This window comes from Nymphalis io, chromosome 1, assembly GCF_905147045.1.
Source record: "Nymphalis io chromosome 1, ilAglIoxx1.1, whole genome shotgun sequence".
Classification (NCBI taxonomy): domain Eukaryota; kingdom Metazoa; phylum Arthropoda; class Insecta; order Lepidoptera; family Nymphalidae; genus Nymphalis; species Nymphalis io.
This window is the reverse complement of record NC_065888.1, coordinates 10906949-10922520: the sequence shown is the minus strand read 5'-3', so window position 1 is coordinate 10922520 and position 15572 is coordinate 10906949. Positions and strand designations below refer to the sequence as shown.

The 15572-nt window shown below is 35.5% G+C and overlaps 2 protein-coding genes across 4 annotated transcripts in view; one reads left to right on the top strand and one right to left on the bottom strand.

Annotated features, from left to right (window-relative positions):
• The first annotated feature begins 121 nt into the window (after nucleotides 1-121).
• On the top strand, nucleotides 122-13154 carry LOC126776112 (exosome RNA helicase MTR4). Of its 2 annotated transcripts, XM_050498515.1 has the most exons (19): nucleotides 122-320; nucleotides 437-553; nucleotides 1376-1618; nucleotides 1965-2139; nucleotides 2268-2379; nucleotides 2466-2668; nucleotides 3373-3613; nucleotides 4296-4486; nucleotides 5273-5374; nucleotides 5486-5659; nucleotides 5846-5948; nucleotides 6397-6569; nucleotides 6880-7071; nucleotides 7786-8027; nucleotides 8638-8874; nucleotides 9011-9173; nucleotides 10066-10228; nucleotides 10568-10739; nucleotides 13137-13154. In XM_050498515.1, the coding sequence occupies exons 1-18, from the start codon at nucleotides 226-228 to the stop codon at nucleotides 10723-10725; spliced, it is 3084 nt and encodes a 1027-aa protein (XP_050354472.1). In that variant the 5' UTR covers nucleotides 122-225; the 3' UTR covers nucleotides 10726-10739; nucleotides 13137-13154. The 2 variants fall into 2 exon arrangements, with proteins under 2 accessions (XP_050354472.1, XP_050354399.1); XM_050498442.1 differs by lacking the exon at nucleotides 13137-13154 and having other exon boundaries at nucleotides 10568-10761.
• The window catches only part of LOC126775904 (voltage-dependent calcium channel subunit alpha-2/delta-3), a 59258-nt gene continuing 55983 nt past the window's right edge, over nucleotides 12298-15572 (bottom strand). For both annotated transcript variants that reach the window (XM_050498111.1, XM_050498203.1), the window contains one exon: nucleotides 12298-15489. In XM_050498111.1, coding sequence (XP_050354068.1) covers nucleotides 15388-15489 — 102 coding nt within the window. In that variant the 3' untranslated portion in view covers nucleotides 12298-15387. The remainder of the gene's footprint in view (nucleotides 15490-15572) is intronic.

Below are 15572 nucleotides of genomic sequence, written 5' to 3'. Positions count from 1 at the left end.
TCAAATTTTTACTGTATCCGCCTTCCCGCCAACCGGTATATAATTCCTAATTTTTATATGGTTATATAGTCTACAAACTGCGAATTTTGACATTTGAGATTATGTCGTTTACTTTGAGTTTGTGTGTGTGACGTATAAATCACTATAAAAATCCATGCAGTGCATACAATGTGTACCTACACAATTATTTAATATTTCATTAACACTGTTTTATATTTATTGAACATGGCTGACGTAAATAGTTTATTTGATTGTTTTGACGATCCAATACTAAGTGAAGCTACTACACAATTACCTAATCTAGAAAGCAAGGAAAAAACGTAAGTAGCATTCTAACCTTTGTTAATGTACAAATACTGTTATTTTTTATTAATAACTATATACGAATATATTGTATTGATGCAATGAAAGTAACTTGCTGTAATATTTTTTTTAGGACAAATGATGAAAACGAGTCTTCTAGTACAAAACGTCCACACGAAGAAGTTGAATATGCGGACACCAAAAAACCAAAACAAGAGGAGGCTGAAGAAGACCTAATGAGTGATATAAAGTAAGGTTATGCCATACATATAGTTTGTGACTTGCCATTTAACATTATAGCCAAATAACATTTTTAAAATACATTAAAAGAACAACAACAATGTAACATTCTTAATAATTTTTATTTAAAAAAAAAACAATGTAAAATTAAAAATTAAAACATATCAATTTATAATTTTACGTTATTTGTGTGTTGGTGAAACAACTATTATTTTATTCACATCATTTTAAATCTAAAATAATGTTATACTAAAATAGTACTTTTTCCATTCACTACACATAGGGATTTTTTTTCAAACTGATCTTGTGGTTGTCCCTTATGGCATCAATAGTGTACATATAGTACAAATAGATCCATTAAATTTATCTTACAAAGGATTATTTACATTTATAATTCATATTCAAAAGAAAATATATATTATTTAATTTATTATATACTTTATTGCTCAACATAATTAATTTGGCGAAACACAAGATAGATAGTAGGTATGATAAAAAGGTAGGATAAAAATATAATATTTTTTTATAATAACATGTAAATAAATATACCACATACAATTATATTCAAATGCTAAAAATAAGTTGAACCAAAAGACAGACTTAAAACTTGAAGGCATTATTTATCAATCAACTTTTAGGAAAATCAGAAATACAGGAAAGCCGCAACAACTATTTATTGTAATCATACTTTTTACAGATATATTTATTTAAGTACTTGTACTGAACCTGTTGAAAAATTACCTGTTGTTGTCTTAATCTTATAAATATTGTTTATAACATTAAATTATTGGTTAGTTAATAACATTAACTAAATTTGAGTGTTAATTTTCAGTGTGGAGATGTTAAGCTCGAGAATTGTAATACACACTCTAGAGACTCATGAAGGTTGTACACATGAAGTCGCTATACCCCCCAATCATCAGTATGCGCCTTTAACACAACCCGCAAGTGAGCCTGCTAAGCAATATAGCTTTATTCTTGATCCTTTCCAAAAGGAAGCAATTTTGTGTATTGACAATTTACAATCTGTCTTGGTGTCAGCTCATACATCTGCTGGAAAAACTGTTGTTGCAGAGTGAGTAGCTTTTTAGAAGTAGTAAATTAATCCTACATTTAATTGAAATTTTTTGTGAAATTATTAAATTGAATACGAATCTGAGTAAACTATGGTTTTCAAGTGCTTTATGATTCATTATTTGCTTGACGGTACAAGAAAACAACATTGACAGACCTTGTATGTGTTGTAATATTTTCTGAGATATTATTTCTCTAGCTAAAATTATTTTTACATTACACAATTATTGTGTTAATCATAGTTCTTATCAAAAGAAATATCTTTGCCCGACAGTGAACTCTTTAAATAGTCATACTTGTATCATTTTGACATATTTATGACTTAATATTAAATGATTTTTATTCAGGTATGCAATTGCATTATCATTAAAAAATAAACAAAGAGTGATATACACAACACCAATTAAGGCTCTTTCCAATCAGAAGTACCGAGAGTTTTCAGAGGAATTCCATGATGTCGGTCTAATAACCGGAGATGTCACTATCAATCCATCTGCATCGTGTCTTATTATGACCACAGAGGTAAAAATATATGGTGAATGTTTTAATGTAAAAGTGTTTAATAAAATCTATGAGTGTGACTTTTACTGATATAATTTAAATAATGTATCTTGAAGCTTTAGAATTCGATCATATAATTTCCCTTGCAGATTTTAAGAAATATGTTGTACAGAGGATCAGAAATTATGCGTGAAGTTGGTTGGGTAGTGTTTGATGAGATTCATTATATGAGAGACAAAGAGAGAGGTGTTGTATGGGAAGGTAGGATTGATATAAAGTAAACTTAATTATGAAGTATTCAATACTCATTACCTTCATTTATATGTCTTCTTAATTCTTCTTTTCAGAAACTCTAATTTTGTTACCTGATAATGTTCACTACGTGTTTTTGTCGGCTACAATCCCCAATGCGAGGCAATTTGCCGAGTGGGTGTGTCGTTTGCATTCTCAACCGTGTCACGTGGTTTATACCGAGTACAGACCGACTCCGCTTCAACACTATATATTCCCAGCGGGAGGGGACGGTATACATCTCGTTGTGGATGAAAAAGTATGTATATAAAATATCCCTATAGATTTAGATTTAAATAAATTTATTTTGTGTTTAGATAATAGTTCGTTTTTGACTAATTTGATAAGCCGGTTGGCGTGGTTGGTGGATGCTTGCCTTTCACGCCGAAGGTTGTGGGTTCGATTCCCACCCAGGACAGATATTTGTGTGCATAAACATGTCTGTTTGTCCTGAGTCTGGGTGTAATTTTCTTTTTCTTTTTTTTTTATAGAATAGGAAGGCGGACGAGCATATGTGCCACCTGATGCTAAGTGGTCACCAAACGCCCTTAGACATTGGCATTGTAAGAAATGTTAACCATCGCTTACATCACCAATGCGCCACCAACCTTGGGAACTAAGATGTTATGTCCCTTGTGCCTGTAATTACACTGGCTCACTCACCCTTCAAACCGGAACACAACAATACCAAGTACTGCTGTTTTGCGGTAGAATATCTGATGAGTGGGTGGTACCTACCCAGACGAGCTTGCACTAAGCTCTACCACCAGTAAATAATAGTAATCTGTATAAGTATGTATTTAAAAAAGAAAAAAATAGTATATGTAGAATATCAGTTGTCTGGTTTCCATATTACAAGTTCTGGGCAAGCTTAATTTGGAATCAGATTTGAAAAATGTCCCACTATATTATTATTAATTTTCTATATATGTTTAAAAGTATCATTCATGTCTGGATTGAAAGGGTCTGTTCAAAGAAGACAACTTCAACACCGCCATGACAGTGCTCAGCAACGCGGGCGAAGCGGGCAAGGGTGACCAGCGCGGGCGGAAGGGCGGCCTAAGGGGGAACAACAACACCAACATATTTAATATAGTCAAGATGATTATGGAGAGGAACTTCGCTCCCGTCATTATATTCAGTTTCAGTAAAAAGGACTGTGAACTGTACGCCATGCAGATGGCAAAATTGGATTTTAATACAAGTGAGTAAATATATTATGCATTAAGTTGCCGTTTATTATAGATGTTATTTTACGAGTAACATTCGACCAATTCACTTTCCGTAATTTAGTATTTAGTAAAGGCCGTAAATTAAATTTTAGTAACTGTGAAAAAAACAATGTTTTTTTTTCTCTTTTAAGTATTCATACCATTTGAATATGTCCAGGCGTGTTTGATAGACAAACATACTATATCTTATTAAAAAAAATTAAGATTAAAATTGCCCTGTGGTTATGCTTAGTAGATAGCTTGCTTGTTATAAGACTGCACAATACAAGGACCTGGATTCAAATCCAGGTCCCGACCGTTATTGAGCTTTTCTGTCAAGAAATTCTCAGTAGCAGCGTGAGGATTAGAAGTTGACAGTGTTGCCACGCCATTACTACAACCTTTGCCTCAGAAAGTTCGTTGATTCACCGCCTGAACTCTTTCCGGTCGTGTCGAATTCCTGTTGGAGTATGAGAATAATGAGTGAACCTGTGTTTACGCACACACTTGTGCACTATAATATCTTCTGAGCAGTTTGCTAGTCTGCGTTTAGAGTGGCCGCTGTTGACGAAATATGTCAAGAAAACATCGTTAGTAAGATTACGAAGAATAATTTCATATTAACATTTCGTTTTCCAAAGAAAATATTCAGAATAGTTTTTTTTTTTATTTAAGTCGAAGAAAAAAAACTAGTTGACGAAGTATTCAACAATGCGATGGATGTGCTGTCGGAGGAGGATCGCAAACTGCCGCAAGTAGAGAATGTGATACCGTTGCTAAGGCGCGGCATTGGTATACATCATGGCGGTCTGCTGCCTATACTGAAGGAAACTATTGAGATATTGTTCGGCTTAGGGCTCATAAAGGTATATTAAAAAATTTACTATTTTTTTCTTTAGTTTTCTCTTCAGATTTTGTTTGAAAATTATTCATTTTAAAATTTGTATACAGAAAAAAAATTATGCGAAGTTTTTGTATCAATATATTTTATCCGGGTTTTATCTACGACACCAGTACTGTATGTACTGAAAAACTCGACTATATAACGTAGTGTACGTACTTAATAGCTGGACGATATAATCCGCTGTATTTACTCAATAGCTCGACTATCGAACGTATATCACTGGTGGTAGAGCTTAGTGCAAGCTCGTCTGGGTAGGTACCACCCACTCATCAGATATTCTACCGCAAAACAGCAGTACTTGGCATTGTTGTGTTCCGGTTTGAAGGGTGAGTGAGCCAGTGTAATTACAGGCACAAGGGACATAACATCTTAGTTCCCAAGGTTGGTGGCGCATTGGTGATGTAAGCGATGGTTAACATTTCTTACAATGCCAATGTCTAAGGGCGTTTGGTGACCACTTACCATCAGGTGGCCCATATGCTCGTCCGCCTTCCTATTCTATAAAAAAATAAAAAATAAATAAAAGTACTGTACGTAATCAATAGTTCGACAATATAACCGTTGCAATTTATTATTCATGCATTATTCATTATAGCGAAATAATAAAGTCACTTTAAATGTCTGCTGCTGGTAACATCAGCCATATTGTATTTTTATTCAATTATTTTAATTTTGAAGTTTGAGTATAAAGTGTAAATTTTAAATTCATTACTTTTTGGGAATTTTTTTTAATGAATCATTTTTTCAGGCGTTGTTTGCAACGGAAACATTTGCGATGGGATTGAACATGCCTGCTAGAACAGTCGTCTTTACAAATTGTCAAAAGTTTGATGGCAAGGACTTTCGATTTGTGAGTATATTTAATTAAAGTAGTCACGTGTTACCTTATTTATGATTAGAAAGTTCTTTTTGTGAAACTTAACAAATATATAAATGTATTTTTTACATTATCTTCCATCAGATAACATCGGGAGAGTATATTCAGATGTCCGGTCGCGCAGGTCGACGTGGTCTGGACGACAAGGGTATCGTGATCCTCATGATCGATCAGAAGGTTACACCCAGCATCGTCAAGTCCATGGTGCAGGGCAAGGCAGACCCCATCAACTCCGCCTTCCATCTTACTTACAACATGGTCTGGCTCCAATAAACAATCTATTTTAATATCATCAGGATCAATGTATTTATGTTTTGTTAATATTATTATTATTTTTAAACATCGAAGGCAAACATTAAGCATATTTTTTATGACACAATTTTACAAGTTATTGTATGATATTCAAAAGTAATTATGTATATACAAACTCTATTTATTCATCAGGTCTTGAACTTACTGCGTGTGGAAGAAATCAATCCGGAATATATGTTGGAGAGAAGTTTCTTCCAATTTCAAAATCAAGCAGCGATTCCAGATTTAATAGATAGTAAGATATAGTGGTTTTTTATATTTTTTTAGTTAATAGTTCGCACTTTGCACCTTGGGGACAATGGTTGGCATTGCAGTTGGCAATGTCTACAGACGACACTAATACTCTCCGTTCTTAGATTTTTTTTATATAGAATAGGAAGGCGGACGAGCATATGGGCCACCTGATGGTAAGTGGTCACCAACGCCCTTAGACATTGGCATTGTAAGAAATCTTAACTATCGCTTACATTACCAATGCGCCACCAACCTTGGGAACTAAGATGTTATGTCCCTTGTGCCTAAAATTACATTGGTCCACTCACCCTTCAAACCGGAACACAAAAATAACAAGTACTGCTGTTTTGCGGTAGAATATCTGATGAGTGGATGGTACCTACCCAGACGAGCTTGCACAAAGCTCTACCACCAGTAAAATAGTGTGTAAAGCTAGTGGTGGTCCGCAGAGATGAAGGCGAAGCAGAAGGAGCTGGATCGCGTGTCGGTGTCGGACGAGCACGCGGTGGCGGCGTACTGCGGCACGCGCGCGCAGCTCGACCTGCTGGGCGCGCAGTTCCGCTCCTTCATCACGCGCCCCGACTACCTCAAGCCCTTCCTGCAGCCCGGCCGCCTCGTCAAGGTGACTGCGGGTCGACTCGCATTCTATTGGAAATCTTAATTTAAAATCACTATAGAAGTATTTATAAATTAATTGATATGTATAAAATATCACGTGACACAAATGCGCCACGAATACTCGTAAATTTTAATGTGCTTATGGAATCTTATTCGTCTGTCGCAATGGAAAAATAACATGACATGACAATGAATAACGTCTCTTTATAGTATGTGACATACTAGAAAGAGACGTTATACAACAGCTTATTGAAAAAAGAGACATGTTTTACCAAAATTGTGATCAGTTATAGCATTACTTATATATTTTTTAGGTGAAAACAGAAAAATACGAATACGATTGGGGTATTATCGTAAACTTTAGACATAAAACGGGCAAGGGTAAGAAGCCACAAGACGAGAATCCGCTGACAGCGGATACAGTTATCATAGTGGACATTTTGCTTCACGTGAAGAAAAGCAAACCGGAGGACAGCGACACGAACATGCCTTGTCCGCCGGGGGAGGTAACTACACGAAGTTTTTATCATCTCGACCATAGTTGTCTCATCTTTTTCTACACTGTCTTAACTCAGTTGGCTTTATACTTTCCCTTCGTGACCCACTTTTTTTTTCATATCGTATTATTGAAGCAATTTAATACACATTTCTTATATTTACATAGAAGAACGTAATTGAAATTAATTCTAAAGTAATAATGAAAAACGTTACGTGTCTCTCTGACGAGGCTTTGATGGGGTTATTTAAAAGCTGGCAATTCACCTGCAAGTTCTCGGGTATAGCAGATGTCCATAGGCGGTGGTAGTCACTTTCCATCAGGTGAGCCTCCTGCTCCTTTGCCGCCCCCTTTCAAATAAAAGACCAATCTTCATAGCATATATTATATGTTACGTTAAAAGATAAGCCCATCATTTAAGCTTCACATCCGGGCATCTTGTGTTATGTATATCTTGTTGCCTTAGTTGATTGCCAAAACATTGTCTCGTATTCTTTGATGAAGGACTTCTTGAACTTCTTCTCGTTTGATGAGCAATACTATCCACCAAGGATTACTGACATAATTCCAACTGTTTATCTTTTAACAGGGTTATATTCTGTTATTTGCTTTAAGCAGCACAAATTTTAACTCTTCAGTTAACTTGAGTATTTACTATGAGCATTAACCCATTTGAACTGGTTTTTTTTTAAATTATAGTCTAATTACCATATTATTCTTCGAGACAGGAGACGTAGAAGTAGTGCCGGTTCTACACACACTTATATACCAGATAAGTTCTCTCCGCGTCTACTACCCCAAGGACCTTCGACCTCCAGACAATAGGAAATCGGTTCTCAAGACGATAGGCGAAGTGAAGAAACGCTTTCCAGAAGGGCCTCCATTGCTTAATCCTATAAAAGATATGAAAATTGAAGACCCTGTGTTTAAAGAATGTGTGGATAGAATAAAAATTTTAGAAGAAAGGTAAAAATTTATTAAATTATTTACTTGCTGTAACATACTTAAAAGGGTTTAAATTGAGATGTTTGTTCATTATTGCTTTTATTAAACGTCATATGTTAGTATGGGTGTGAAATCCTGCAACTAAATTTGAAACAAGTTCCACAAAGCAATTGACCTTAAATTTTTGAACACACCGTTTTATATCAACGAGGCAGTCTCGTTTGTATAGTAATAAGCTTATCATCCCTAGGTCCTCAGTGCAAGCCCCGGGTTGAGCTAATAAAATTTTAATCAAGTTTTTTTGACATAAATTCTTAGTAAGTATAGTAGTTAGCTTATTATACCTAGGTCCTGGGTACAAGCCCCGGGTTGAGCTAATAAAATTTTATTAAGTTTTTTTTTGTCATAAATTCTTAGTAGCATGGTGAAGTTGGAAGTTCGAAGTGCTTATACTTTAACTCTTTCCAGACGTCTTGGGTTATAAGAATAAGGGAATAGAGAGTTGTGTTTGAACACTATAGTAGAATCTATGTATATTCAATTAATGGCTGACTTATTTGAAATCGGTCAGGAAGTTATTGTCATGTAATAATAATTAATTCTTGTTGTGTTTTGTTGTTGTGTTTTGTAGACTGTACTCACATCCCTTACATAAGGACAAGAACCGTGGAGCATTAACCGCAGCCTATGAGAATAAACAGGAGATATACGAAGAACTGATGTCAGTTAAGTCCGAACTGACTAAAGCAAAAAGTATATTACAAATGGATGAACTAAAAAAAAGGAAACGAGTGCTCAGGAGATTAGGATATTGTACGCTATCCGATGTTATAGAATTGAAAGGCAGAATAGCCTGTGAATTGAGCAGGTAACTGATAGGTACTTAATAATAAAACAAATTAAAATCTATAGCATACTTTGGACTACATATTAAACAGTTCTTTTCGATTACATTGCGCACCCAAACCTCCATACCCGTAACGTCCGCCCCCTTTTCCCCGCAGCGCCGACGAGCTGCTGCTGACGGAGCTGATCTTCAACGGCGTGTTCAACTCGCTGAGCGCGGCGCAGAGCGCGGCGCTGGTGAGCTGCTTCGTGTGCGACGAGTCCGCCGCGCAGGCCGCCGCCGCCGCCGACGAGCTGCGCGCCGTGCTGCGCCAGCTGCAGGTGGCGCCGCCCTCCCGTTCTCAGCTTTTCAAAAATTATCAATTTATCATCAAGTCTAAGGCTAAGAACTCACGGAGCGATTTTCTGTACGCGTGCCGCCCGCAAACTAATAATAATAATAATATCCTGGGACATTTTTCACACACGGCATTCTGATCCCAAATTAAGCTTGTACTATGGAAACCAGACAACTGATATGCTACATATACTATTTTTCTTTTGTAAATATATACTTGTATAGATAATTACACCCAGACTCAGGACAAACAGAAATGGTCATGCACACAAATATCTGTCCTGGGTGGGGATCAACCCACAACCTTCGGCGTGAAATCCACCAACCACGCCAACGGCTCAAAACTAATCGCAAAGCGAGTGGGTGAATCTCGCCGTAGCTGCGGGTGACCGTGACACGCGTGATTCTCCTAATTGCTCGCCGGTGCATCGGGGCCCGCATACAATCCCACACTTTGCGGGCGTTAAATGCCTCGTGAAATGTATTAAATTTTTTTACATACATATCTGCATTGTACAGCCGCGGGCCCGCAACCGCGGTGGGCGCGATTCAGAACCGCTTGATGAGTTCTTAGCCTAAAGCGGAAGATATTTTAAAAACTCTGTGGTCCTGACCACACCTGAGTGGATTCGAATCCACGAAATATGTAACCGCTAAAGCTTAGACAACCAATTTCCGTAACGAGTTCTCGGACTCGATGATATGCAATAAGACAGTCTTTTTAACCTTGGCTCTTTTTAATATTATATAATGTTTTATTAATCACGATACTATCGGCATTGACGAAGATTGAAAGTAAAATTATCTGTATAAAAATAGGCGATTATAATGTCTCAATAACGCACTCTTAGTAAACATCGATTTTCATATCGACAGGAATACGCGCGTCGCATAGCCAAGGTGTCGATCGAGGCTAAGATGGACCTGGACGAGGACGAGTACGTGGGCAAGTTCAAATGCACGCTCATGGACGTGGTGCTCGCGTGGGCTAACGGAGCCTCCTTTCTGCAGATCTGCAAGATGACCGACGTCTTCGAAGGTAGTTATCACTTCGACTCGACACTATGGACCCGTGACAGTTGTTCAATGGCTCCGGTCATCGATGCCCATACTAATCCATTATTTTTTTAAACACCAAATCTTTTTAAGGCAAAATACTGTGTTATTTTCGAAGCACAGACAGTGTGACTTTGTAAATTTGTAGTATTTATATAAGGAAAATAATAATTTATTATGTTAATGAAAAGAATATATAAATACAGTAGATATTACACAAAACTACATAATATTATATTTAATCAAGATCAATTTAAGTTTTGAAGATAAAAAGTTTAATGTATTTACAATCCCTTAAATATGAAATAAATGACGTCTTCAGGTTCTATAATCCGCTGCATGCGTCGCTTGGAGGAGGTCCTCCGCCAGCTGTGCCAGGCCGCCAAGAACATCGGCAACACCGACCTGGAGAACAAGTTCAGCGACGCCATCAAGATGCTCAAACGAGACATCGTGTTCGCCGCCAGCTTGTACATGTGAAACTACTTAACCTAGTAAACTTATTTTTTACTCATACTATATGGCTTTTTTTTTCTCATATTTCTCATTCTAAACAAGGTCGCATAAGTATATTTACTGGTGGTCGTATAGTTACTGGTGGTAAAGCTTGTGCAAGCTCATCTGGCTTACCATACCATACCACCCACTCATCAGATATTCTACCGCAAAACAGCAGTACTTGGTATTTTTGTGTTCCGGTTTGAAGGGTGAGTGAGCCAGTGTAATTACAGGCACAAGGGAGATAACATCTTAGTTCCCAAGGTCGGTGGTGCATTGGTGGTGTAAGCGATGGTTAACATTTCTTACAATGCCACTGTCTATGGGCGTTGGTGACTACTTATCATCAGGTGGCCCATATGCTCGTCCGCCTTCCTATACTATATAAAAAAAAAGTACAACATTATAGTCAACCGTAGTGATCATTTGTAACAAGAATAGTTGTTTGTCAATAATCGTGATGGGTGCTAATTAAATGTGTTTCTTGTTGTCTGTGTATCGTTCAATATCATTAAATATTTGTAAAGTAGTAGTAAAATATTACACGAGAATTATGATAACAATAAACGCCAAATTCTGTTTTACATTAAAGGTTTTTATTTTTATCGTTTCAAACAAGGCGAATTGACTCCTTAATATAATCAGTTTTACAGATATTTTTAATATCTTGATAGTTAAATGAATAATGACGCGACTTTTATTGTGTGTAGTAGTGATGAACTAAAATCTATATTTCTTTATTATAATTTTATTTTATATAATTCAATAATTTAGCAATTTAATATGACACATATATAAATATATATGTTGCGATTTCAAATGGATTGCCATTTTAATGGCCGCCATGGTCGTTAAATATGTTGATTTTATTAAATCAGTCAGTGCGCACGTCCGGCGCTGGCGCGGTCCTGAGAGCGAGAGACCAAGGGGGTCGCTCGACAAAATGATCACACGCGCTACTGACATATTCCTTTATATTTTATATTTCCATCAGTCGGCTGCATAATAAAATAGGCACCCGTCTTATAATTTTCACACTTGACGTCTGACAACCGACCAACCTATATGACATACATCACGTAGTGTGGTGTTGCTATTCTAATAAGTGACGTCGTATACCCGCTCAAATTTATTATCTCTCTTATTATATATATATATATATATGTACACACACATATATGTATATATATATATATATATATATATATATATATATATATATGTGTGTGTGTGTCTTATAGTCTCTATTTATTTGTTCAGTTGTTGAGCCTTGAAAGCGATACAGAGAAACAGTTACTTTCGAATTTATAATATTATTATAATATTTCGCATGCAAAGTTCGTGTGAAAGGTGCTCTCTTTTTTCCTCTCTGCCTCTCGTCTTGGTGGCGAGGTGTAACCTTTGAAATTCGAATCAACAACAAACATTCAAATCATTGGTGTAAGGAAGTCCGACAATCATTGGAATAGGCTATCGTTCCAATGGAAGCTGGAATGGCTAGTAAAAGGGAAGGGTAGGTTCGGTAAATATAAAGTAAAAATAATGATCCACAATGTTATAAGAGAACTTTATTTTTGTAATTACTGTTTATCTATAGCATGAACGGGCAAGTAACAAAAAGGAAAAGTATTCAACTATAATTACTCTAGAGAACCATGTTTACAGTCGGCCGTGCCCAAGTACACTATATTAAAGTTTATCTATATCATAATTAGTTTTATTACATCATAATAAAAAATATATTAAAACTAATTTTGATAAATGATAATTAAAAAACAGCAAACGTCGAATATTACATCAGAAATGTATTTTCAGTAAAATTTTGAATATTACCTAATATCTAAAAGCGTTAACAAGGGAATGAGTGATTACACATGAAAGGTTAAGAAATGAACAAGTACATGTTTCGTAGAAAATTGTACACAGATAATTGAACGTGGCATAAATTTAGAAATTACTGTTCCTTACATAAAATTTATTGCACGTACGAACCTTAGAATGAGTTACATAGAGACCTCCTAACATTTATACGTCTGATGCCAACCTCGTATCAATTACACACGATCCACACGGCACTTTAGAACGGTATTCATTTAATAAAATACTATTTCGTCTATTTTTTTTTTTTATATTAAAGAAGGCATCGGTCATGAAAGAGATCTCTATAAACTCCGAATAATATAACAATTGAAAATATTCAAAAAATCGCTTACGCTATAGTCTCATTTGGTGCCTGAATTGATATGTCCAATAACTAAACGCGAAATGAAGTCTAAATTCTTTCTAGCTATTATTGCGTAACTAAACGAGGTAATTGTTTCGTGTACATAAACCCGCCGCGAGGCCGCCTACGCTATGATAAGTATAATCTATTATTATCGTTTAATACTTAGTTACAGTAAACACTCGCTCCGCGTCCGACTGCTATGGAAGACTCGACGCTTACAAGAAGCACTTTCAATACATTACCAGTCGTTCGCCACTCACCAGCTGAAACTATTACGTCACATCGACTCCTTACTGTATTTATATTTATACAAAATGTACAACATCTCAAAAGCGTCCTCGCAATCATTAACGCCGCGAGAGAGCACGGTACAATATAATTTTGATAATGTCGAAACTATATATTAGTGAATCGATCACAGTAAACTACAACACATTCTCTTGTATTTATACATAAGATAAATAAATTTTTTTTCAACGTAATAATAGTATGTTTAATATCGAATATAATGCGAAATAAGTCGTGTTTAATTTATTTTTATATTTTTTGCGAATTGTAAGTTTATTAAGAGGAGAGTTATATATACTGTGATAAATCCTTCGGACCTTCGAGCATGCTATTGTCCTTTTTTTTCTCAAGTGTCGGTCCCGTTTAATAAAATCGGTATATTACGAAACTTGGCTGTGGTTTGGCACACAATGCGAGCTATTACATAATATATAACTTTGTACTATTTCAGATTATTGTTTCAGTAAAAATGTTTATTCGGAATGGACAACAGCAAGCTCCACCTTTAACGCTTATATGAACTGTTATAATAATATAGTCTATACGTTAAGTTAATATGAATCTGATTTAAATTTATAAACAACGTTTATGATATACAAACAGATTGTTCGATTCGATTTTATTAGATGTTTTACTTATATTAAATGTTATATAACTAGGCCGTGTATATAGCGCAATGAGATTTCGTATATTATGAATAATGTAGACATTTAAAATGGAAATAATTCTGTGAGTACGACATGATTTGATATAAACGTACGACAGAAGAAGTTGAAGTCGAACTATAAACATAGCAACACACATTAATATATAGTAGGCCTTCGAATATATATATTTACAAGATGAGACGCGACATCTCATATAAATATGTACGTTATTCGAAGATTAGGCAAGTTTCGCTAACGTCTAGATGAATGGGAGCCGGCCGAGAGAACACCGTGACAAATATCGGAGCAAATGTGATTTTTTATTTAATAATACTAATCGAATAATTAAAATTGTTCATTATTATATAATAAGAATAAAGATGCCAGATCTAATATAACCCTGTACAGCAATATTTTAAAATATCTAATTTACAATAAATCGAAATTATATTGATTTGACGAATATAAAAACTTTGGACTATTTAATATATATTTATTGTTTATAACATTAAGTTTCATAGCAATTAAAGTACATTTAATGTTTCGCTCCCATTCCGCTCCTTATACGTTATTAGAAATTGAATTTAAGAGTTGAGATTAATCGATCAACTCTACGATGCTTACTCGTCGACTCGTTACGTTACAATATCGATAATAATTTTACAAATAAACGTTGCGACGTAATTGCCTACAAACAAAACGTCTCTTATTTACAATAAAAACACAATAAATCTATGCAACTATATAATATTATTTAGCAATTATATTGTTGAAAATATATAAAGAAATAAATCGTGTTAGGATCAACATAGGTAAATTTTTCTAAAACAGTTTTTAAACGATATTATTATTTTACATTTATTATATTTAAATATCTATTAACATTAGCTATAATTTATAAGTTCTTCAAGTTTGTGATAATCCTCAATTAAATTTAACAAGATATTAGTTACCTACCTATAATGTATGCGACCGCATCATAGTTACAATATCGAGAATGTCAACTTAACAGAGGAGAAAATATTTTAAACGTTATCTTAACCTAGTTCGAATCGATAATCCTGTCTCAAAACAAGATCAAAAGTTCACTTGGTCGGACCAAAACTTCAGTCTGTAAAATCGTCAAAACATTAAACATCTCGCAAACACCTACAAAATGGGCCGAGGGAAGGCACCCGCTCAGAAAGCTGGAGCGCTCCGATCGTTACTCTAATTATATCAACACACCTCGACTCGTCTCCGGCGAGCGCGCACGCGAACTCTTACACAGAGGTTCATACAAACAGTCCATTCACACTAAAACCACGCGAACACTGAAGTACGGTGACTGGCGATGCTTTCAGATTAAAAACTTCACGAAACGGCGATTCAGTAAAATTATTCTTATTTTTGATATGGAACTCGATATGGTTTTGTAGAAAGCTTCAGACGGTCTGGAGACCTGCGGTCGGTTAAATGGTAGTACGTTTAAATATTGGACAGTCACGTTGCAAGAGTCAAAAAGAGCCGCAGCACGAGCGTAGCGAACATGGCGGAAAGCGGACGAGCGATAGCGCCGCGACCGCATGATAGGATCTCAATTTCCTGCAAAAAAGAATTTCTATATTAATCAGGCAATCTAATGACTAAAGTAAATGAATATTGAGTAAAATTCTAGTCTAGACGCA